This window comes from Ixodes scapularis, unplaced genomic scaffold (assembly GCF_016920785.2).
Source record: "Ixodes scapularis isolate PalLabHiFi unplaced genomic scaffold, ASM1692078v2 PGA_scaffold9__187_contigs__length_104089568, whole genome shotgun sequence".
NCBI classification, from domain to species: Eukaryota; Metazoa; Arthropoda; class Arachnida; order Ixodida; family Ixodidae; genus Ixodes; species Ixodes scapularis.
Genome location: NW_024609884.1, coordinates 81772193 through 81797622, shown reverse-complemented (window position 1 = coordinate 81797622; position 25430 = coordinate 81772193). Strand labels below are relative to the sequence as shown.

Genomic DNA, 25430 nt, shown 5'->3' with positions numbered 1-25430 from the left:
GGAATCAAAAATAAGGATTTCTCCCCCGTGTGATTACCCTTGAAAGTCGGCACTTGAATGTCCATCTCGTTCCTCCCTTCGTCCCTGTTATCCTGCTGTCCATTTCTTTCCATGCATTTAATGTAAATCTTTTTTTGCATGTGTTTTTTTAGACAGATCTTCACCTTGATTCTTTTTGTAAGCTTTGTTCAGGCCAGAAGCCGTAATACTTGAAAATTGGTTCACCGCCTTAAGAAATACCGGAGGAGACTGAAGGCTGGTTCAAACTAAATCAGATTGTGGGTTGCTGACTGCGGGACACAGAAACCGCGAAGCACTCGCAACTTCCACTACCCGTTGCGAGAGGCAGTGAGGAGTTTTCGTAAATCGTTTTCCCTGCTCCGCAACGCTCTCGGCAACGAAGACGCCGCTAGTCGTAGCGAGTTGCGGAGAGCGTTGAGAGACGTAAGAAACAATATAATAGAGAGTTTTCGTAGATCGTTTCTATTGTCCCGCAACATTTTCCCGCAACCCGCTATGATATCCGGGACTCTGCTGGCAAGGCTAACGCCGCTCATGCGCAGTAGTGGAGTCTTCGTCCCGGAGAGCGTAGTGGAGGTGGGAAAATAGCCTACGAAAACTCGTTAATTTTGCGGTTCACTTTGGAAGGTTTGGAGAGCTAGCCGAGCTGGTCACACAAAAAGGCGACCACGTTTTTTTTTGTTTTTTTTTTTTGCGTTTGCGACACGACACAAAAGTAGAGTGGAACTCCCGAATACTTATGGTTTGATTTTGAAAGCGTTGGCGGGGCAACAGAGAGGCGAAAAAAAAAACTGCCCTGCCTCTGCGACTCCGGAAACCGCAAAACATCAATGGTGACGTCACACAGCCCGCAACAATGTTACGGCTTCTGCAGAAAAAAAAAATCTGGACGTAAAAGAAAAAAAACTTTGGGGTTCTTCGGCTTATCCATAATTTGGATACTACAACGAAACTTCGGCGCTTATTTTTTGGTCTATATGTGTTCCAAGGAGCAGTGTCGTATCGGACAAACCAATATCTTGTTACAAAAGACACGAAAAAGAATTTTAAAACGAATAAAACGATTAGCAAAAAGCACCTGGGCCGGTTTCCTCGAAGCGATGGCAAACCCATTTTGGTAAACCACGGTGCCTAGGAAGGAAAAAGTACCTAGGTACTGTAATAAACGGCTGGATATAGAACAACAATAATTATTTTTGATTGGGCAGTAAGATGCGCCATCTATCGGTGAAACAAGCCAGTCATTTTGTTTATCCTCTTTTTCCGCTGGTTGTTATTGATCTAGTATGGAATTTTAAGTCAAAATATAGCAATGTTGTACTTGAAGACCAATTTATTTGCTTCAGATGGTACGAAGAAATGTTAGCTACTATGGTAGATTTTGTCGACGAATATTAAAAAATGTAAGAAACATTTCCTTCAATATGTTTCGCCATAAACAACGCATAACTTTCCCGTGTGCCTTCCAGTCTGGCAACGCCGGTGCTGTAGTCTCGTTTTTGTTCCTTGCGATGCAGGTTTTTGGCGATTCCTGCAGATCTCATTTGTTTGCCCTCCGTTTGCCCAACCGATCCACCGGTGACGAGAATCTAAGCTTCTCGTCACCGTTGAATTGCTGGCCACCGGGGATATCTAGAAACCTCGATGCTGTCGGCATTCTGTCGGCGCACTGCGAACAAAAAAACAGTACAATGTCCCAGCTGTTCACTCGGAACGAAGACTTTATCGAGGATAACCCCCTTTCTTCGCAAAGTAATCGCTGCTCACGAGTTGGCGTGCGTAGTGTAACAAATTAAACGTGTTAGTTTAAATATATACCAACACTCGTTCGCAAAACATTTTTTTACTCACCATAAAAACACTTGCAAGGCTTATGTACCGTCATATGTCTTTGATCCCGGACCGCTGAAGAGTGATGCGTTCGCGGAATGCTGCCGTCGTTTAGTTTAGTAGTCCCTCTGAACTACTGCTTTGCTTGACGTGATCATAGGTTGATGGTGCGTCATTAATATAACAGCCAGATCGAAATTAATGTTCAGCAGAACCGAGCAGAACTATTAGCCCTCATTAAGCGACGTCGCGGCCATTTTGCTTGTAGGTACTGCTCCTCCCTCGGCGCCCCTGCTCTCCCAGTAACGTGACCTAGAATTCCCCCTTCTAGGGACAATAGTTAACTTCAACCCACAGTTCGGGTTCGAGAAAACGGGCCCTGGTGGATGCCGCTAACGCCTCACTTGTAATGCCCGTCTAGGAACCTTGACAGCTAGTTACGGTAACTGTCTCACCTCCAGCCACGACGAGAGAAGAGAAGAAGGAGGAACTCCCCTCTCCCCCGAGAATCTCTTTTGCGTGTAACAGAAGTCGCTATTGTCCCCCTACAAGATTATAGAAGATTAACCCGTCACTCAAAATTCGTACAAAAGCAGCCACTTCGGTGGCTGGAATGACTGCGACATCCTCTCGACGTCAGCCTCGCCGCAGCTCTGCTCGTCCCGAGACGAACTACGTCACGATTGCAGCCGATGTCACGTGCTCTCAGCTGGCTGTTCTCCGAGCGCTTGCCAGAGTGGGCCGTTTATAACGAAAAATACAGCCACCCAGGCTCAAAATACAAACGTGCGATTGTCATTTACCGATATTGTGGATCATATTCGACCTATTTTTTAACACCACGGGTATATTTCAGATTTCGTTGAAGTATCCCCTTCAGCACCCCCTAAAAGTCTTCTTCGTGAAAAACCTGTAAGGTGTGCTTTTAAGCTCCTTTTTTGATGGGAAAGAGTTCTTCATCGCCCACTTGCCTTTCTAGTGCACCAGGAGGCGATAGTGCGTGAGAGTAAACCGTTCTTAACAAACTAAAAGATTTCTTAAAGCGTCAAAAAACCTTTGACAAACGGATTTTTTTTTTTTTTTTTTTAGTGCGGAATTTGCAATTTGCATTTTATATTTGTTTAGTTCGTGCTGGTACACTTCGCTCGCTCGGTTGTGCAATTTTCGAGGTTAATTTACTGGACAACAGCACTCCAAAGCTTGTCGCACTTGGCGTCGCACGTGTGCAGAACCCACCTCGAGAGTCGTGGTTTTGCTGGAGCGCCAACGTCACCCTGGAAGTGAACGGGACCACGGAGTCCCTCAACCTGACCGAACCCGGTGTGAATGCCACCGACCGATTCGTCGTGCCCACGCGTCCCTTCACGGAGCTGACCGTTCGGCTCCGTCTGGACACGCCCGACGGTACATCGAGTCAGTGGACGAGTCTGTGGACAGTCAGGTCCGCTGAGGACGGTACGTTCACTAGTATCTATATGGCATGCAAGTTCGTCTGCTGTTCGCGCACCTCCTGCGTTTGTTTCCCCACGACTTGAACCAATGTTGGCGCGAGCTTCGCTGCCTTGTCATTGCGCCTTATCTACACGTTCTCTCTATTGCCGTTTGATTCCCGTGTCCCTCTTGGCGTCCCAATGCGCCAGAGACGCATATTAGAATACTTGCTTGCCGTATAGAAGTTCAGCGGGGCTTCCCACGCAGGGACGATAAGCGTCGAACACTAGATGTTGAACCGCAGAGTTGGCGGCATAATATGACGTTCCAGCAGCTTTCGGCCACTTCCTTAGTTTTTTAAGTGACATCATTCCCTGAGTTCCTGAAAGCTGCCTCCTGGAAAAAATAAACACAGAATATTAGGCGCTTTACAGTCGCTCGACAATCTGCGAGATTGGGACGGTTGTGAGACACAGGCAAAAGCTACCCGCCCTTGCTTAAAGCAGTCCAGTGCAAGTGAAACAGAGTATAATGAAAGGGCCAACGAACAAACAAGAATTACCAGAGGGTTACTTCTGCGGTATTTCTTTTTCCATGCAGCGCCCAGCGAAGTTCGGCAACTTCAGATGACAAGAAGCTTCGCACGGCAGGCGAGCTTCACCTGGTTAGCACCGGCCACGCCCAATGGTCGCATTCGTGATTACGGAGTCGTCTACAGACCACTGCGCCCGGTCATCCCGTGCCGTGTGATCGAACAAGCCGAGACCAAACTAATTGTGCCCATGTCGTCGCAGCGCGTCAACCTCGAAAAGCTACGTCCATACACCGTCTACATCATCTCTGTACATGCTGTGACCGTCAAACCCGGTCCAGAGTTCTCGACAAACTTCACGACTGAACAAGACGGTAAGTGGTCGTTTCCTGAAATCGCGCCTTCTGGAAGCCAGCTTATTCGCTTCTATCCAAACGCGCCTCTTCTGAGCCTTCATTCGATAGCTAATCAATGTAGCGATGCATGCGATTTGGTTCGTGATAACAGACTCGTAGCAGCGCGCAATAAAATACAAAGGGAGAAATGGACAAAACGAGCGCCGAACTTCAACTGAAAGTCTAATGAGACCATGAAATGATTTTAAAATCGAATTTCATCCGCCGCACGTCGTAAAAGGTGTGAGAAGAAACACAAAAACACAAAAATAGGGAGACAAAAAAACTTATTTGCTATAGAACTTTTAAAAGAAAACTGAACTCTTTTGCGCCTTCTTTCCTTCGAAAGCTCTCTGCCTTTTCACTGCGATGCATCCGCGGAAATGCAGCACGTCAGCCGAATCCACGTCGCCTATTGGGTAAGAGCCTCCCTCACCAGCACCGCGATCGTAAACAATAAATAGCCGGCGAATGTTTCCGAAAGTTTTGTTAAATAATATTCAGATCCACATTTTGTAGCATAATTACAGATGCAGCATAATTAGAGATGAAATAAACACACTTCGCGGAAAGCTCGTGTTACGCTTTTATAAAGAAGTCACGCGCAAGTGCGACCACTTCTCTTTTTTTCATTAAACGTTTTACACACACACATTTGCTGCTCCTCTCGTCCCGTACAAGAGACGTAGCGTCCTCGTCAAGCCTTATTGGGCTCGATTTGCTCGATTCGGAGCCGCCATATTGTGATGCAAGCGACGGAGGAACTTTGCTCCCCTGCTTCAGGGACGAAAGTTGCTCCCTTTCTAAAGGAACATAGGTTACAAGACCATTCCTTCCTTAAGGGAGGACTATCCTATCCTTTTTTCTAAGAGTGTAGAGCTCAAATAAACGCCGTATGGATTACCTTCGTAACACGGTATGTACTATCGCGGACAATATGAGCTGAAACAGCGCTCCGGCCTGTGCACGGTACTACCTGCGCCGCCTGTCGCATCGCTCCCTAAACACGGCGCACCCTGAGGCCGAGATAAATTATCACTTGCGCTCACTGCGCCGCTGCGCTCTTCCGGCCGTCTGCTAGCGAAAATATCGGCCGACGGAACCACCATCACCATTCCTGTGCCGTGTAGCCTAATGGTCACGTTTTCAGCTAACATGCATTTCAGTGCATTTCAAGAAAGCGCCAAAGTGGAAAATGCGTTGTCACGCTCGTATCTCCTCGAGGAGAGCTGCCTGACGAAGCTGCCTTTGCCCCCAAAAGGAGCCGATCTGAATATCATCGAAAACATTTGGAGGCGCATCAAGGTAGCCATGTCACGGCGTCCCCCTCTACCACGCCACTGCCCACAAATTGTGGAAAGCAATGAAGTGAATGGGAGTGGCTTCGGGGCTGAGTCAGATCTCGTGGACGCGCTCTATGATTTCTTGCCCGACAGGATGGAAGCCGTGGTTGCGGGTCAGGGGAGAATGGCGCGGTATTAAATTATTTTGTAAGCTTTACTGCGCCTCAGGACCCACTGAAGCGGACTTCTGCCGGTTGGAACAAAGCTTGATACTACGGTTGCGACACACTGTTTGACGCCGTTAACCAAGCATACTTTTGTGTAATGTTTCCTTGATCCCGAACTTCCTGTATAGTGCAGTTGAAATTCCACGCCGACTATTAATCTTTTCTGTCTGACATTGTCCTCTGTAAAAATTCTTTCGATTAAGTTTCAATCTCCTTCTCCTGGCAGATACATGACTGTTTGTTCCACTTTATTAATACTAGGAATTTGTAAAAAAAAAAAAAAAAGAACTGGTGTTTTGTCAGCAACTTGTTTTGTTTGAAACAAACACGTGGGCCCAGTAATAAAGAAATAAAACTTTCTGACCCTTTTCATACCAATCAAGCTTACAAAGCTTCTCAATAACATGTATACGCTTCCCGTTTTTTTTTTTTTTTTTTTTTTAATTTTAAACATTTGTGATTAATGAAAAATAAAAAAAAAGTAAATACTTCGGAGCCGGATTAAATCCGGCATACAGATTTTGGCCAATATTTTGCGATGTCCTACTTTGTGCATGCACCTATAATCAAACAAAAACAACCTGCAACGTTTTTGATGTGAGTTTCAAAAACGATAATCGCAGCTGAAATTTAAGACATTTCAATATTTTTTCTTCACCAGTTAGCGCTTTTTTTACTGGATTCTGCGCGATAAAGTAAATCAATTCCAAACGAGAGACGACAAGTGTAATATTTTGTTCCCCCCGCCGCCCGACCACACACATGCCCGCTGTCGCACCCGCCGTCTCGCTTGCAGACGGCCGGAAGAGCGCAGTGGCGCAGCGAGCGCAAGTGAGAATTTATCTCGTACTCAGGGTGCGCCATGTGTGCGGAGCAAGGCGACAGGCGGCGCAGGTAGTACCGTGCGGCGGCCGGAGCGCTGTTTCAGCTCATATTGTCCGCGATAGTACACTTTGTTATTAGTATGCCATTTTTATTCTGACAGACTGCACGTCACTGTCGAGCTATAGCATTTCGAGGGAGCTACGTGCAATGCCGGTCCAACCTTCCTTTGCCGAGTGTCGCGTCAGTATCGAGTTGCAATCTTAAAAGATCGGTCCCGAAGCGCTTACCAGCAGCGCGAATACAGCACTTCCATCAAACGCGCGCGTCCGCTACGAGTGTGAACAGGTATTTACGTGGCTCTTGCTGACACTCTCGTAGTTCAAACGTATCTTTTTTAACGTCGGCTCTCTCCTGCATCGCCGAGGCCGCGAAAAACGCCGCGGCCATTTATCTCGCTAATACTTCGCAGCGCACAACAGACAACACACCATCAAAACAGATACACACAAAGAAACAACACTCACGCAGCGCTGACTGTCAACTCTCGGATATATTAATCTTCGTTCTTATCTTTCACCCTTACGCACTAAAAAGAAATAAATGTTAACCAAGGAAGAACAGCGAAAGAAAAATAAAAAATAAAAAGAAAAGGGAAAGATTAATATAGGAAAGAAAGATGGAAAGAAATGGAAGAAAATAAGATCTAGTCCTACTACAGTAAAATTACTGAGGAGGTTTTCCTAAATAATATAACTCTTTTCTTGATAAGCTAATCGACGGGGTACTAACGCATACACCGTCTAGCAGGTCTATGCTCGCGGCTTCGATGATTTCTCGAGTTAGTTTGTTGTTGCTTCGTCCCAGTACTGTGCAGTTGCCCAGAAGGGGGGAACATCCACTACAGTACTGGGACGAAGCAACAACAAACTAACTCGAGAAATCATCGAAGCCGCGAGCATAGACCTGCTAGACGGTGTATGCGTTAGTACCCCGTCGATTAGCTTATCAAGAAAAGAGTTATATTATTTAGGAAAACCTCCTCAGTAATTTTACTGTAGTAGGACTAGATCTTATTTTCTTCCATTTCTTTCCATCTTTCTTTCCTATATTAATCTTTCCCTTTTCTTTTTATTTTTTATTTTTCTTTCGCTGTTCTTCCTTGGTTAACATTTATTTCTTTTTAGTGCGTAAGGGTGAAAGATAAGAACGAAGATTAATATATCCGAGAGTTGACAGTCAGCGCTGCGTGAGTGTTGTTTCTTTGTGTGTATCTGTTTTGATGGTGTGTTGTCTGTTGTGCGCTGCGAAGTATTAGCATGTTTAACCAACTCGCCCAAGCTGAAGTATTGACCATTTATCTCGATCTACGTCGCTTTGCAAGCGACTGACACGGGCCGCCTTTTACCAACAATGACAGTTGGGTTGACTTCTGGAGCCTTCACCGGAAGACTCGCCGCACTTCCCAACAGGCATACCGGCGTATGGGACTAGTCCCATGCTGTCGCTGTAGCGCAACATATCTCATTGAATCTCGCTCAGCTGCGATGTGTCCATGGCTATCGCGCCGATGGCGCCGATTCAGAAAATACATCGGTGACATCTGCGCCATCAGCGCAGTAAAACCTACCGGCACACCGCCAACTCGCCGCCGCTAACTGCCACTAACGCTCCCATTCTTCTACTGCCGAGAGAACTTCCCGTTTCGGAAACAGCGTAGGTCACTGTACGTCACGACCGTCAAAATTACGCCGCAGCTTGTTTTGCGGTTAGTTGGAGAGAAAGAAAAAGTCGATACTTCATTACTTTTTTGTGTAGAAGTTATTAAACCGAGACGAAAACGGATGCCTCTTCGACATTCAGTGAACATTGCTGGTTTAATGTAAAAGTTCTGTGGCAAAAGTAAAAAGATAATTTCATGGTCCCTTTCATGAAAAGAAACCATCGAGGTAACCAACCACACAGTCAGAGCGTCAACACGTGCTCCAAAAAGTTATCTTTCCTGTGTAAATGCACCGATGTTTGACTGACACAATTATAACCCTCCATTCCTATCTCGTATGCTTCCAGCTATTCGCTTGCAGCTTTGTCAGCCCCCTTGCACAAAATCGTGTTGTATAATTTCAGCTGACACATGCATGTGAGAGTGTAAGAAAAGGTGCGCCTCAGTGGTAAGACCGCAGCGAAAGTGCATGCTCGCGTACGCGATCATTGACACAACAGCCAGTCTGGCGGGTGTATTCTCGTCAACAGCTTAACGGAATGCGATAGACCACCCCGACTGCGCAATTTATAGATACGATAGACCACCCCGACTCCTGTAATTTATCGCACATTTGTTGCCACTCCCACCTCTCTCAGCCACTCTGGGGCATAACTGCGACATCTTACGTGGGGTCGAAAAGGCAATAGGCACATCGAAGCGCCCCGCTATATTTTTCTTATTATGAGAGATCTTGTGAATATAAGGAATTACTTCTGGTTTCCTATTTGGTTCTCTATGTAGTTGTGGTCCCGTTTTTAACTTCCTTAGTAGCTTTTTCGCCACCGCCAACAAAACGGAAGCTGGGAAGCCCGCGGGTTAAGTCGTTCAACCTGCCTCCCAAAGCTCTCCTGTAAATTATAATGGCAAGATATCTTTAAGGCAGCCAACAGACACGAAGACACGATGCCCCTTTTAACTAGCTTTGAGTGAGAAGAATCAAAAGGGTCCCTTCTTATTGCGAGGGTGATAGAGCCGACACACATATGGCGCTCCGTGAACTTCAATTTTAGGTCAGGAAATTGCAAGAACATGCCGTCTTGGCGTTCGTGTGTTAATTCTAGTCACCCAGTGTGTTGCGTAAAAACATCGAACACTGAATTGACAACGCTATCATGCGAAGCACCCTCAGGCATTTTGGCTACCACAAGGTAGTCGTCAACAAATCTAAATACCTTACTGACACTGCTCGCTTGACGACAACCTAATGCTAAACAAAACTGCAAAACTGCTGGAAGCCTACAAGACAGGAAAGGAGGGTGATAATAGTGTCAATCAAACATCGGTGTATTTACAGAAGAAAGGAATAAGTTTCTTTGAACACGTGTCGACGCTATGACGGTGTAATTTACCTCGGAATTTTGGTTTCATTAAACGTTTAATTGAAGTTCGGCGCTCGTCCTGTCCATTTCCCCTTTCCCTGCGTATTTTTTCGCGATGCTACCAATTTGTATTTGATAGTTAGATGCTTTATCCATGATACTTTTAACGGGCACTGACACCCCAAAGGCGTATTTCTCGTTGTTGTCTAAAACGATGCAAGTTGTTGTCGTTGACACAAATAAAAATTAAAAAAAACCACAACGAAAAAAAAAAAAATTTTGCGCGCGCGCTTTTTTTTTTTTATTTTTGGCGCTTTTCCTCCACTTTGTTAATCTCCTCGCTTGTTTTTATTTGTGACGTCAAACATTTTGAAATTTATACGCTTTGTAAGCGACATTTCTTTAATATTGAAAAACGGAATTCGTAAAACGTGTCTTTTAACGTAACTGCGAACGCACTACGACTTGAAATGCCCAAAATCGGAGTCGGGAGTGATGTAGCCTCGTGGCTTTTTATCCTCCGTCAGAAAATATGGCGGCGCTCGGCACATGTAGCACTGAAAATGATCGGTGAGTCGGGAAGTTGGACGAAGTTCTCTTTTTTAAATGCCCCATGGCCTTTCAAACATCGAAAAGGAAGTCATAAAACGGTCGAAACAACTGAGTTTGGTGTCTGTGTATCGTAGTTCAGGTTGTGACTCCGCCGGGGCAGCCTTTCACGCAGAACCGTCATTCGGCGTTGGGAAAAAAATTACAGCTAATTTATACATTTTTTGTTGGTCGGATTTTTTCGTGTCCGTCGACGCAACAGTAGTCGACGCAACAGTATTCGACAGAACAGTCGACAGAAAACCATCGCTCTCGCCTTATCACCGTTCGCGCGCACCTTATCTCTTGCCATGTGGTTTTGACACTTCTTTCAATAAGAAAACCACAAAACAGGTGTCAAAACCACGTGATAGATGATAACCACATAGTGCTCTCCGCATGCGTTTCTCCGTAAAGACTGCGGTTGCATAAGCTGCTGCGGCAACGGCAGAGTACGAAGTGTGGAGTGACGTCACCAGCCCCGCTAACAATGCAATGCACGTAGCGCTTCCGCATGCGTTTCTCGGTTAGAAGTTTGGTTTCATAAGCTGCCGCAGCAACGGCAGCGTACGAAGTCTTTCATGTATACGCCTCGCAAGTGGGCTCATTATCGTCTTCTGTGCATAAGAAAGGAAGTAGCGGTGACGTCAGAACGCCGAGCCCTGATTGGCTGATCGCGACCCCCTATCTTAGGGTCGTCTGCGCCTTTGCAACGTCGTCTGCTCGCAACGTCGTCTGCGTCTGTCTTACCTTTCCTGCGACTTTCGGAGCGAACTCGACTTCGCCTTTAAGAGAGGGCAGACGAAATAACTGGAGCGGTACGTTGTTTTTGTCTAACAAATAGCAGACGCGCATCAAGGAGGGAAGTCAATGGACTCACTGGCGAGGTGTCCCGGGGCGCCGAGGTTTTTTTGCTTAGAACCGAGAGTGAGCGTGTTAGTCTCCGCAAGTTCCCTCCCAAATACCTTTTCCCTCCTTTCGTGTGCGGCGAGACCCCTCATTCTTTAACGGCGTCGGCGTGTTGGCGCAGTTGACGTCGTCTGCTTTACGTCTGCTCGTCAAAGCGGTCAAAGCGATGGCTGCTTTACCTTTGCTGCGTCTGTCGGAGATTCACCGCTTTTTCACCGGCGAGAGTCACCGTTGCCTCGGGAAACAAGGAGATAACAAGAGGAAGAAATTGACCTCTTAATCTAAAATTGAGGTCAGCGATCAAAGTATAATACGGGAAGGGTTCACAAAGGTCGCGCAGGCATATTCCACTCAGCACGCCAGCCGGTCGTGGGCAGACGGTCGCCGAGTCGCGGAGTGCCTGCTAGGCCTAACTGCCCAGCTCGTTTGGTCGCGTTCGGTGAAATCGTGGCCGTGGGAGCTTTTCCCGGGTGTTTGTGGATCCAGCGTTCTTGTTCGTCGTTGTCTGTTTCAAGTACTTTTTACTTTTTTCTTGCTGCTTGAAGTCGGGACGCGTCAGAACCGCACGTAAAAAAATAAACGTCCGTTGGTCGTCGCGACCGCGACGCTGTCGGCCATGCTCATTTGATCGTGAGAAGTGCGCGAGACAGCTTCGGAGCCGTCGTAGGATTTCGTCGTAACCTGCGCAAAACTTACGACAATTTCGTTTCGTGAATACGAATTTGTTCTTAAGTTTTGTCTTACGGACATTTTTGGCGTAAGATCGTTCCTTGGCCTCTGCACTTTCGAAAGTCGCAGGAAAGGTAAGACAGACGCAGACGACGTTGCGAGCAGACGACGTTGCAGAGGAGCAGACGACGCTCAGATAGGGGGTCGCGATCAGCCAATCAGGGCTCGGCGTTCTGACGTCACCGCTACCCCCTGCGCGAGAAGCAGACGAACTTGCCCTCCGCATATATATATAAAGAAAAGCTTTGGTGGAGTGCATTTACTTTTTGTTTCGTTAGTATAGACCCTTTTGTTTTTTACAAACATGAACTTCCGCTTGCTTCCCAAGCGACTTCCAATCGCACCGTCTTTGCAGGCCTGTTGAGCTTGCTTATGTCACCAGTGCTAGAAAGCATTTATGTTACACGGACAACAAAGTTGGAAATTTAACGAGGGCCTTCGGCTGTGCAATATTACATCTTGGAGGAGGCAAGTTGGTTTACAAGAATACTCGAAACATTTTAATAGATCTCGTACTCATTCGTTCTTTTGGCGTTCACCTGGAGAATCGGTGGTTAAACGTGTCATGTACATTTTCAAGCCGCGGTGTTAAGGTGGCCTTAGTTAATCTTTTTTATAAACCAAAAGTTCTCGGGGACGTCCAAGTCTGGAGCACCAACTTGTGGCGCTTGACCTAAAAAGGGTCTATAGTGCTGTGGGTGATCGTTGCAGGTTATACCACAGATTTCCTGTCCCACCACTTTCATAGCGTGGATTGGAGCGTTTGTTGTTTAATTCACAAATACTGAGATTCTAAGTTCCGAAGTTTAGGGTGATGCCCAGGCATTGTTTTCAATCGTTTCGGATAATAAAAAGTGTCCCTCTAAACTTTTACCAAATAGCGCAGAATGAACAAAAAGCCCAAAGCGAAGCGCCCCACACTTCAAACGGTTGGCATTGTATGCTGCTGTAAGGCCCTCACATTGAGGAAACACGGCGGCGACAGCAACACAAAATATTAATCAACGGTTGGTCAAATTTGTTTTCGGTCGCCGTATTGCCCGACAAAGATGTCACATCGCGAGGCGATAGCAACAATGTTGCCTTGATGTGACAGCTTTCGGCCACAAAAACAGCAGCAACATCTGTTGGACTGCGCGTGTTGCCCATATCGGTGGATAAGCGAATATGTGCCGTCACCACGATAAGCTGACAACACAGGCAACTTCGATTGAAAATGTTCTTATCAATAACGTGTTTATTTAAGAGTTCACTCAAATAATGGTCTGCAAACCTTCCGAAAAAATAAATAAAATTTAAATTCAGATGGGTGGCAAACCAGCCAATCCATTTGAATCAAACGGGTGGCAAACTTGTCGACCCATTTGAATCAAACGTGATTATGGGATGCTGGTAGCCGTTTGAAATGCAGTGTTGGAGGTAACGCGTTACTAGTAACGACGTTACTGGTAACGCGTTACTTTTTTCGCTAACGCAGTAACGTACTCGTTAGTATTCTTAATTACTAACGAGTAAAGTATTTCCGTTACTTTTTTACGGTATCGGCTGTCAAATTTCGTTACTCGTTACGTTTGACCAGAACTGGTGAAATCCTGCACGAGCTTATCTCAAAATCCTGCCCCAGATTATTGCTGCACGGAACCAGCATCCTCCACCCAGCAAAGCTAAAAAAAAAAAAAAAATAAAACTCACTTCTCGAAGGCGAAACGAACCTTCGGCTACCAGCTAATTCCGTTCATCCTCCTTTTTCTTTTTTCATCGTGTCACCACCCACAAGGCTTGAACAAACGACTGCGTTACAGCCTCCTCCCCTTTCTTCTTTCCCCCCCCCCCCCCCCTGCTTTGTGCAGCAGAAGTGGACAGCGGAGGGGAGGGGGGGGGGGGGGGGAGAGACATCCGTTTACAACAGTGGACAACTAGCGGCGAAGCGATCTGCTTTCATTTCATTTCATTTATTTACTCTCAAGGCCGAAGCATTACAGAGAGGAGTGGTGAAGCAAAAAAAAAAAAATAATAATAATACAACATGAACATAAACACAGCAGGGAGATTACAAAAAATGGTTGCAAATGGCGCTTTTGAAACGGTCGCTGTCGGTGATTGAAGCGATGGAGGCGGGGAGGTGGTTCCAGTCTGTGCAGGTTTTGGGAATGAACGAGTGGAAGTGCAAATTGGTGCGGCTGCTTGGGACGCCAACCTTGAACTGATGGTCGCTGCGGGAAGAAATGTACGATGGTGGCAGAAAGAGAGAGTCACTGAGTAGAGAATTGAAATGATAAACCTTGTGAAAGAGACAAAGACGAGATAGTTTACGACGCAATGAAAGATCGGGTAAGTTAAGATTAGATTTCATGGAAGTGACACTGGCAGTTCGAAAGTAATTTGAGAAGATTTCTCTAGTTTCTCTAGTTTCTAGAAGATTTCTCTAGTTTCAAAAAAAAAAAGAATGAAACACCCTTTGTGCAATATTTCTACCCTCGCTCTCCCCCTCGCTGCCTGAAAGTTCCTGGCCCACTTTTGTACACAGAAGAATCTTTCGCTTGGTTAGTCCTTACTTCCCTAAGGTCATAAAAAAAAAAAAAAAAATTTAAACCTGGAAAGAAAACTTACGAACACGAAACCTTTTTTTTTTTTTTTTTTCACAGAAAAACTAAGAGCTACTGCTGGCAAGAGGCAGCAAGTGATTATAGCTATTAGCCAGTGCGTTGGTAACCGGTGTCCTGTTCCAGATAGTGAAGTAAGTCAGTCTCTGGTAATAGTATGAACCGGACTGTTACTAAAACCGGCGTACAGATGAGGGCTGTTGGTTGGCTGGTTGTGTTCCAGCAATCCTCGTTTGTAGTTTATAAAAGCCGATTGACTAACATCTCCGACTCATTCTGCGCGTGAGATGGGCATGAATAACGAAAGTCCGTCGACATGGCCAGCAGGTCTGAATGAAATGTATCAACTAAATTAGACAGAATTAGGTAATTTGCAGTTTCAATGCCTAATCTGCATGCCGAAAATTAAGCTGCTGCGCGCATCAAAACACTATGAAACCACTCTGTAAATTTGTATCGTTATCCAAGCTTGTTAAGGAGGCTTATCATACATCTCTGCCAAACATACGTACTCGAACAGAAAAGTAGCGTAAAAATAACGTTCGTTATTTTTGGAAAGTAACGGTAATGGTATATCGTTACGTTTGTAAAAGAGTAACGTAGCTCGATAACGCGTTACTTTTTACCAAACTAACGAGTAACGCTATCTCGTTACTTTTTTTCGGTAACGGGCACAAGGCCCTCACATTGAGGAAACACGGCGGCGACAGCAACACAAAATATTAATCAACGGTTGGTCAAATTTGTTTTCGGTCGCCGTATTGCCCGACAAAGATGTCACATCGCGAGGCGATAGCAACAATGTTGCCTTGATGTGACAGCTTTCGGCCACAAAAACAGCAGCAACATCTGTTGGACTGCGCGTGTTGCCCATATCGGTGGATAAGCGAATATGTGCCGTCACCACGATAAGCTGACAACACAGGCAACTTCGATTGAAAATGTTCTTATCAATAACGTGTTTATTTAAGAGTTCACTCAAATAATGGTCTGCAAACCTTCCGAAAAAATAAATAAAATTTAAATTCAGATGGGTGGCAAACCAGCCAATCCATTTGAATCAAACGGGTGGCAAACTTGTCGACCCATTTGAATCAAACGTGATTATGGGATGCTGGTAGCCGTTTGAAATGGTACCCGTTTGATACGGGCGCGCGTTCTACCTGGCACGTGCCAGACATTTGAATGTGCTTTTGAATATTCAGGCCAAATTATTTGTTGGCCCTCAGTGGGTACCGCTGGAAGGTTGGATATCTCAAACTTATTGAAGACGTGCCGAACTGGATGAACCCATTTAAAACATGGAGGAAACCCGTGAAAAAAATGTACTCGCACAGGCGTTTGCAAACAGGCAGGAAAGCAGACACAAGATATTGTTTTTGTATCTCCTAGAAATTTATTACACAAAGCCTGTTCTGTACTCAAGTACAAACGTGCAAGCGTTCTGCGAAATATGAAGAGGTACCACTAAGGGTTTATACAGCTCAGAAGATTGCCAAGCAAACAAGAACCTGTGCAATTCTAGGCTATACCTAGTGTCTATTCTCCCGGCATCTGGAAATATAATGTTCCCGAAATTCTACCGGCCGACGCGTCTTATTTGCGGTGGCAATCAGTTCATTAACGAGGTTACATCGACAGATCGTTTTAATGGCACGCTGTTTCATCGAGAGATCGTTTTACAAACACCGATGATTAGCCTCTTTTTTTTTTCCTTTTTTTTTGGTAACAAGTTGCATTAATGTCAGTGTTGACGGAACGTGTCCATAAAATGTGTACCAACGAAATGCCAGGAGAACAAGAAAGTCAGTATTCAACCGGCAGTTGTCGCATGATTTCAGACAGATAATGTGGGAGGCGACTGCCAGTGAAATTTCGGAGAAATTATTCTCCCGGCTGCCGGGAGGATGGACACTGCCTAATTCAATAGAAAATCTTAAAGGGTACTTGTAGAATAACGGTCACTCGTTGCCAACAAGTACGTTGCAGTGCAATTACCATAAAAATAGCGGACTTGAAAGATGTAATCCGAGATATATGTCGATACGTCGACGTCGATATATCGATACGTCAATATATGTCGATATATATCGATGTATATCGTCGATACGTCGATATATGTCGACGAACCCTGATAGCTCTGGTACACTTCGAAAACGTTGTCACGTTGCCACTGAAATCCACGGCAGTCCCACAGGCCGCAGCTGGGAGTTCAGGGCGAGGGAAAGGAAGGCTGCGGAGGAGGATGCAGATAGACTGCTGGAGAGCACAGGAAGAAACATCCCCCTCACTCCAGCATTTCGCCTGCCTCCTCCTCCCCAGCTCCCAGAGCATGTGCTCCTTCAAGGTTGGCAGGGGGGTGCGCCCACAAAAGGCTTATCTTCAAGGGGCATCCCAACAATGAACACAGCAAGGGATTTGTCCCTTCGATACTTTTGTGAGTTCGTCCGAAAGTTGATAGTGCAGTGCACCACTCTAAAAAAAGCCCGTGAGTCTGCTTTCCCGCACAACAGTCGTAGAGCCAATCACCGCAACTTACGGAGGCAGCTCAGCGAATGACAATGCCGAAACATATGTTTAGACCAAAAAAACGCAGTCTGAGTTGTGACATTATGCAATGCAAGCGTGACGTTTTGCATTGCTTAATGTCACAACTCAGACTACGTTTTTTTTGTCTAAACATATGTTTCGACAATGTCATTTGCTGAGCGGCTTCCGTAAGTTGCGGTGATTGGCTCTCCGAGCTTTGTGCGTGAAAGTAGACGCACAAACTTTTTTTAGGGTGTGGATGCTATGTGAGTGGTCTGCCAAGCAGGTGCCGCGCTCTGCCTTATCACCCGCTTGGAGACTATCGTCCCGTCATCGTAATCGCAGACACGATTGCCCCAAAATACGCATAGCGTCTGCTCTGCTGTCAATACCGAGCGAACAGGATTGCTGCACGAAGGCTCGTTGTTGTAGTTCCAAAGGAACTTCCCAGCCCAAATGTTAACCAAAATCGGGAAGTATGAATATCTTATGTTTTACGCCGAAAAACCCACTTACTAAACTAAAACGCAGAATTAACCCTGTCTTCTTTTTGCGCACCATGTACACAAATAAGCTCAACTTACAAAATAAAAAAAAATAAAATATTTCCCAGAAATAAGCTGCGCCGTAGATTTAGCAGCACGCTATTAAGATTTTTTTTTTCGCGAAGGTTGTGTATATGTAACAAATCGGTACTATTACCAGACAATTATAAATGCCACAAAGATTCAACGATTCCCTAAAATAAAGTTAAAAAACGCGAATCTAAGCATGATGACAGCACATGGTGGGGTTGTGGGCTCTAAGTAGCTAACGACTTTAATATCTCTTTAATATCTCCGAATAATAATAATAATAAAAATAAATATCTGCGACATGGCTTGCTTATTTGAGGAATTCGCAGAACAGTGAGATTATAGCACGTCCCTAAGGTGGCGCGGAACTCACGATTAATTATACATTTTACTGCGAAAGGAATAACTATCAGATGGAGCGGAGCTAGCGGCGTCTGTAACCACGAAAAAACGCGAAAGAAATGCCCATTCTCCCAATGGCTGAGCGAAACGGCTTCTACACTCTAAAAAATGCCCTTGCGTCTGCTTTCCCGCACAACAGTCTGAGAGCCAATCAGCGCAACTTACAGAGGCATATCAGCGAATGACGATGCCGAAACATATGTTTAGGCCAAAAAACGCAGTCTGAGTTGTGCCATTAAGCAATGCAAAACGTCACGCTTGCATTGCTTAATGTCACAACTCAGACTGCGTTTTTTGGCCTAAACATATGTTTCGGCATCGTCATTTGCTGATATGCCTCCGTAAGTTGCGCTGATTGGCTCTCCGAGTGGTGTGCGGGAAAGCAGAAGAACGGGCTTTTTTTAGATTGTAGATAGCCATTGGCGGCCGTTTCACGAAAGGGCGCGCTTGGCCGCCGCTCTCGTGTCAGGCGTTGCCGGAGGGGGGGGGGGGGGGGGGGGTCTGCGGCCGCTTAACGAGTACGCGCTCGGACTCCGCTCTCGTGTCAGGAGTTGCCGGGGGGAGGACTGCGGCCGCTTCACGAGAGCGCGCATCGGCCGCCGTTCTCGTGTCAGGCGTTGCCGGAGGGGGGGGGGGGGGGGGGGTCTGCGGCCGCTTCTGCTAAAGCCCCTTTTTGTTTTAAAAGTGGTGCGACGATGCAAGAAGGAAGTGCGACGTGCAGCCCTTGGAAAGATCATGGCGTAACAGCGCAGCACTGTGCTAGATTTCATACGCCATGTTTCTTTCCAGAAGTGGCGCGCGGCACGTGTCTCGAGCATTTCCACAACAATGAATAGCGCCACTTGTTAGGTCCCAGGACCTTCGGGAAACTGTGTTCTGTGTATGTATTCTTGTATGTTTTTTGTTTTTTGTGACGGGCTCAAAAGAAAACAGGGGCCCGCAATGTTTACGAGTCCCGGACGCGACGGCAGTTAGCGAATTCCGAAGTAACCCGAATCTGGAGCACCGGGGTTGGAAATGTGGGGAGTCGGCGAAAAGCACCGCCGGGTCAGAACGACACGGCGGGGGGTGCGAAGCGACCCGGCGAAGTGACAAGCGATGCTGACCAGACGCCCGGGAAAGTGGGGAGGATTCCTGGGATTTTGGGGACGCGCGGGAAAGAGGAAGGCAGTTTACGCTGAGCATCGGAGGGGGCAAGACGCCACCAGGACTCCGAGAGGTCTCGCGTAGCTCCTAAGATCTGTAACCCAGTCCGTAACTATATATGTAAATAAATCATATATCTATTCGTATCCTTCACCTGGGTGTCCCTCTGCCACTACATCTCCGTTGGCCAAGGCGGAATTGGGGTTGCCATCATCACATCGGCGGCAACCCAACGAAGATCCTCAGCCTCTCTCAACGACACCAGCAAGAGAGAGAAGAGAGAAAATTAACTGGCGCAGTCGGCAAGGATTCCGCCACCGCCCTTCGGATGAGAAAGCTGTCTTCATCATAAGAGACACCGAGAGCTTTGCAGGTGAACATGACGAATGACTGGGAGTCGTCACCGTTGGAGTGACGAAGTGAAGCTGCGACCCTAGAAAGGACGTTGATTGTTTGGCTGTCGCCGAAGGTGTGACAGTGGGCCGCAGGAGCTCCTTGGGAGCAGACATCTCAACGTCCGACTGTCACCGTGAGTGCGGCGTGGGGTCAAGAACACCAGACGACGTGGAGTGCCCGGCAGTCACCGGAGGTGTGATCAGGAGCCGCAGGAGCTCGCTGGACACAAGACGTCAGGCCGTCACCAGGGTTGCGAAGAAGGCCAACAAGATCGTCGGAGAGTGCTGAGTGTCCGTCTGTCGCCGATGGTGTGACAGAGAGCTGGAAGAGCTTGACGGACACGGAAACAAGGCATCCAATCGTCGTGGAACTGCGACACAAGGTCGAGGAGACCATCGGAGAGCGTCGACCGTCCGGCTGTCGCCGCAGGTGCGACGTGGAGCCGTGGAAGCTCGCCGGAAAAGAGACGTTCGACCGTCGCCGCAGGTATGACGGGAAAGCAGCTGGTGATTGCTGCAGACGCTGCTCCTCAAGACATCTGATCTGCACAGTGCCTCAAGTCGGCAGCGGCCAAGCCTGGTGCAGCTATCCGGGACTAACAGCGGCCCGTGATCGTGGCGGACACGAGAACAAGGTGGGAGGTCCCTTTGTTGTTCTCCTCTGGGCGTCATGTTGGGTACGCGAGCAAACACCAAGAAAGGCCAGTCGTCTGAAAGCAGTAGTGAATTGGGGGCAGAAGGGGAGTCCGATATGGACAGTAACGCTTTGCAGCTCCGAAAGGAACTAATGGAGATGGAGATAGAAAAGCTTAAACTAGAGCTGGAAGTGGCTAGACTTGCCAGGGCGCAGGACACCACGTCGGGAGCCAGCGCTGCCCGAACAGAGGGGGACGAGGTACTTAGGTACTCGCGGATTGTAAGGGGCGCATTGTCCAACATGCCAGAGTCCGAACCGTTGGTGCCTTCGTGGTTCTCCGGGGTGGAGAGTATGTTCAACAGCCTTCACGTGCCGGAAAGCATCAGGGGGGCAATGATCCTCCCCTTCTTCACGGAGAGAATGAGGTCGGTTCGCAAACCAAATCGCTGCTGACGCGATGCCGTCGTACGACGACTTAAAAGGAGCGATGCTTGAGGAGCTTCAGCTTGCTCCAGCCGAGTATCGGGAACTGTTTTACAAAACTAGAAAGGACGAAAAAGAGTCCTGGGGACAGTTCGCATCTCGGCTGGGTGATTTTCTTGGATATTATTTGAAAAATAGCGAGGTGACATCTCTGGAGATGCTGAGGCAGCTGCTGATAGCTGATCAGCTAAAGCGCACGATGCACCGAGACACGAGAGCACATGTCGACCTGAGCGAAAAAGGAAAATGGTTACCGCCCGCAGAAGTGGCCAAACTTGCGGTAAACTATGAACGAACGAAGAAGGAATCAAGGGCTAAACAGGGGCAACCTTTCCCAAATCGCGAGAGGAACACTCTAAAAAAGGGGGGTGTAGGCGTTACACCCCTTGTCACATATACGACACCCCAAAACTTCAGTTGGATGTACAGCGCGCTGACGTCGAACAGACGGCCCCAACTTTTGCAGGAAGGTCGATGACGGTGCGATGTGACATATTAAACAGCTAAAGTACGTATCAAAGTCTACAGGAAAAAAAACGCACAAGTTTGGCAGCTGAGCCTAGAAAACCCCGATAACTTTTTTTGCTGTCAGTCACACTTACATTAACTATTTTAATGACTTGTACAACTCGGCTATCAAGCCGCTTGTAAAATTTGGTAGCGTCGGTATTACTTCAGTGTGCTGTACATCCAACTGAAGTTTTGGGGTGTCGTATATGTGACAAGGGGTGTAACGTCTACACCCTCTTTTTTTAGAGTGAATAAACCGAGTCTGAACGATAAAGGCGTGGCTTCTGGTACAGAGAAAAGAAGCTGCTTCGGATGTGGGAAGTTCGGGCACATTTGGGCCAACTGCCCGAAGCCTAAGTATCAGGTTCCTAAAGGCGGTACCGTTGCTGGTGTAGGGCGCGATCGCAAGGAACAGCTACGGAGGGTGGTGGCAAACGAGAGGGACATCGCGACAAACACTATTATTGGGTCACGAGTCCAATTGGTCCCGTTGGTATCCGAGCATAACAAATTCCAGGGTAGGTTGGATTCGGGGGCGGATATCACGGTGATCAGGCGGAGTGTGATCCAAAGTGGGAGCCTTGAAACTTCGGGACCCATTGTTCTCCGCGGAGCCTTCGGTCAGTCAATAACAGCTGACTTGATGTACGTGCCGCTGCGGGCCGACTGTGACGAGTACGACACCGGACTACAGGTTATAACCCTGTGCGCGGTAACAAAGGAGCTGGCTGAGGGAATTGACGCGCTCATAACACCCGACGTGTACGATGAACTCCTCAGGGCGAAGACCGAGTTTGAAGCTGAAGCCGGTGATCTGGGCCCGACCTGCCCGAGGGGCTCGGGGGTGAGCCAGTAGACTTTGAGGAGAACGAAATTCAGGCCGAGGTGCAGTTCGTGGCGAGTCCAGCTGATGCAGGAGAGGGTACAAGCGTAACAGAATTCCGCAGAGAGCAGCTCAATGACGCATCACTCAGGGATGCCTGGAAAGAGGCTGAGAACGGGACACACGGCATGGTTGTGCGCGAGGGGTTCCTGTATCACAAAGATGACGTTGATGGCCGACCTTGTGAGCAGGTTGTGTTGCCGGCGTCCAGGCGCGAAAAGGTGCTCGAGCTGGCGCATGACTTCCCGTGGGGAGGGCACTTTTCGCAGAAGAAGACCAAGAAGAGAATAAAGGGTGTGTTCTTTTGGCCAACGATGGCTCAAGATGTCAAGAAACACTGCCAGTCGTGTCATGCGTGCCAAGTACAGTCGAGGGCAAACGTACTGGATAGAGTGCCGATCACACCGCTCTCGCGGCCTGAGCAACCATTTCAAACAATCTTCATAGATTGTATCGGGCCGCTTGACCCTCCATCGGCAAGGGGTCACCGGTACGCGCTTTGCATAGTCGACCTGTGTACGAGGTGGGCCGAGGTAGTCTGTCTGAAATCACTGACGGCGCAAGCAACATGTGACGCATTGGTGGGTGTGTTCGCCAGATTCGGAACGCCACAACTAATCTGCTCGGATCAGGGCACAAACTTCGTGGCGAAACTGACGCGACTGCTAACAGAGCGGCTGGGGGTGGAGATGCGGTTCTCGACTCCAGATCACCTCCAGAGCAACGGTCTAGCTGAGAGGTGGAATGGGACTTTCAAGGCCATGCTGCGTCATGTAATTCAGGATCACAGAGGGCAATGGGACAAGTATACGTTCCATGTCTATTGTGGGCGTATCATGAGGTACCCAATGAAACGACAGGCGTGTCACCGTTCGAAATGATGTTCGGCAGAAGTCCAAGTGGTCCACTCACTCTACTGAGTAAGCACTGGACCGAAGAATGGGCGGCTCCGGTGGGGCTTAACTCGTCCACTGAGTCGTACCTCATGCAGCTTAGAAAAAAAAATGAAAGATTCCGCTGATCTGGCGCAGGATAATACCGTGGTAAACCAGCAGGCTTACGCGGCACGGTACAACTTGAGAGCCAGGGACAAGTCCTTTGCGGTAGGAGACCTAGCGCTGATCCTAGAGAAGGACTCTAGCGGTAACTTAAAAGGAAAGTGGATCGGTCCGGTAAGGATCAAACAGCGGGTCAGAGAGCACAGTTATGTTGTGAAGCTGCCGGATGAAAGGGAACGGCTTGTACACGCAAACAAACTAAGGCGGTACTACGTTAGGATGAATGCAGTGGGCGTTGTCTTTGACGCTGACGATGCGTTCGGCGCACTGGAGCACGTCCCTGCGCGAGAGTCCGGGGGGGCCAATGATGAGCCTCAAATTAATCGTGCGGCACGCCTGACTGAGAAGCAACACAAAGACCTAACCAGCTTGCGGGCTGAATTTAGTGGCGTGTTTTCTGATAAGCCAGGACAGTGTAAGGTGGGTTCGCACAATATCGGGATCGTTGCGGGGACAGAGCCCAGGTGGACGTATCCGTACAAGATTCCGATGAAGCTCAGAGCAGAGGTGGATCGACAAATAGACCAGCTGCTGGACTGGGGTCTCATCTATCCAGTCGAGAGTATGTTCAGTCACCCGGTGGTGTGCGTCGTGAAGAAAGACGTTACGGTAAGAATGTGCGTTGATTACTGGTGCCTGAACTCAATGACCGAACCTGATGCATTTCCCATGCGAGCGCCGACGGAACTGCTGTGGCAGGCAGCCAAGGCGAACTTCATTTCGGTCCTGGATATGACTCGGGGATACTGGCAGATCCCTGTAGAGCCCGAATCCCAGGCATGCACTGCCTTTGCGACATCTCGGGGTCTGTATGCCTGGCGAGTGATGCCCTTTGGGCTGCGTAACTCCTCTGCCACTTTCCAGCGAGTGATGAATCAGCTGCTTGCGGCCCACTCCGCGTACGCATGTGCGTATGTTGATGATGTGGCAGTCTTCTCTTAGACCTGGGAGGAGCATATGACTCATCTAGCTGGAGTACTGAGAACTATCGGAGAGGCAGGGCTCACCGTCAACCTGGAAAAATGTCAGTTCGGCAAAGATCAGGTAAAGTACCTGGGTCATGTAATTGGAGGTGGATCCCATTCTCCGGACCCCGAACGCACTCGTGCCATGCGGGACCTAGAGCGACCGACTACAAAGAAGGAGTTGAGAAGTTTTCTGGGCCTTTTCAACTACTATCGTGACTATGTACCGCATTTTGCGGAACTGGTGCTCCCACTGACAAAACTAACAAGTAAGAGGGTAGCAAACCAGATTCCGTGGTCCGCAGATGCGGAAGCAGCCTTTAACGCCGCTAAGGGGAAGTTGGCCGAGGCACCCCAACTGGCCGCGCCAGACCTGGTGAGAGAGTTTGTCTTGACGACGGACGCGTCCGAGTTTGCTGTTGGCGCCTGTCTCTCGCAGGAGAATGGGGAGGGGAGGGAACAACCCATAGCTTTCCTGAGCAAAAAACTAACCTTGACGGAGACTCGCTGGGCAACAATCGAACGAGAGGCGTTCGCGATCGTGTAGGCGCTATCGAAACTCGAAACCTGGCTTTTCGGGGCTAAAATTAAGGTGGTCATGGATCACAATCCACTGAAGTACCTCACCCTCACATCCCCAAGCAGCGCGCGTCTCACGCGATGGTCCCTTGCGCTCCAGCGCTACGAGATAACTATATCGCATATTAAGGGGTAAATGAACCAGTGTGCGGACGCGTTGTCTAGGCTTAGAGTTGCGACCTAGAGACGGCGGGCCTTGAGGTATGGCTCCGGGCTGACATGACGTTCAGTCGAATGATCTCTGGGGCCTCCCATATGAGTTGTGCTAACCATATAATATTATGTGCTAGTACTAATGCATGTTTGTTTTTGTGTGTGTTTGTGTTCGTGTTTGCTTTACTACGAATGTACCGGAAGGGTAGAGCTTCATTCTGTAATACGGGAAGGTTAGAGCTAATCGATGTTCCAGGCTGCACGGTGAACACTTCGCGTCTAGGTCCTGAGACTTTATGTGTTGTTGTTTTGGTGTGTTGCTCGTTCTTGCAGCCCGAGCAACACAGTTGGGGGGGAGATGTTAGGTCCCAGGACCTTCGGGGAAACTGTGTTCTGTATATGTATTCTTGTATGTTTTTTGTTTTTTAGGGGACTCGTAAACATTGCACCCCGCAATGTTTACGAGTCCTGGACGCGATGGCAGTTATCGAATTCCGAAGTAACCCGAATCTCGAGCACCGGGGTTGGAAATGTGGGGAGTCGGCGAAATGCACCGCCGGGTCGGAACGACACGGCGGGCGGTGCGGAGCGACCCGGCGAAGTGACAAGCGATGCTGACCAGACGCCCGGGAAAGTGGGGACGATTCCTGGGATTTTGGGG

General features: G+C 48.0%; 1 protein-coding gene across 1 annotated transcript in view; it reads left to right on the top strand.

The window, feature by feature from the left end:
• Window positions 1–25430, top strand: part of LOC8029573 (phosphatidylinositol phosphatase PTPRQ) — a 128459-nt gene that overhangs the window by 75295 nt on the left and 27734 nt on the right. Inside the window, exons 5-6 of the mRNA XM_040217032.3 lie at window positions 3081–3306; window positions 3883–4188. Coding sequence (XP_040072966.1) covers window positions 3081–3306; window positions 3883–4188 — 532 coding nt within the window. The remainder of the gene's footprint in view (window positions 1–3080; window positions 3307–3882; window positions 4189–25430) is intronic.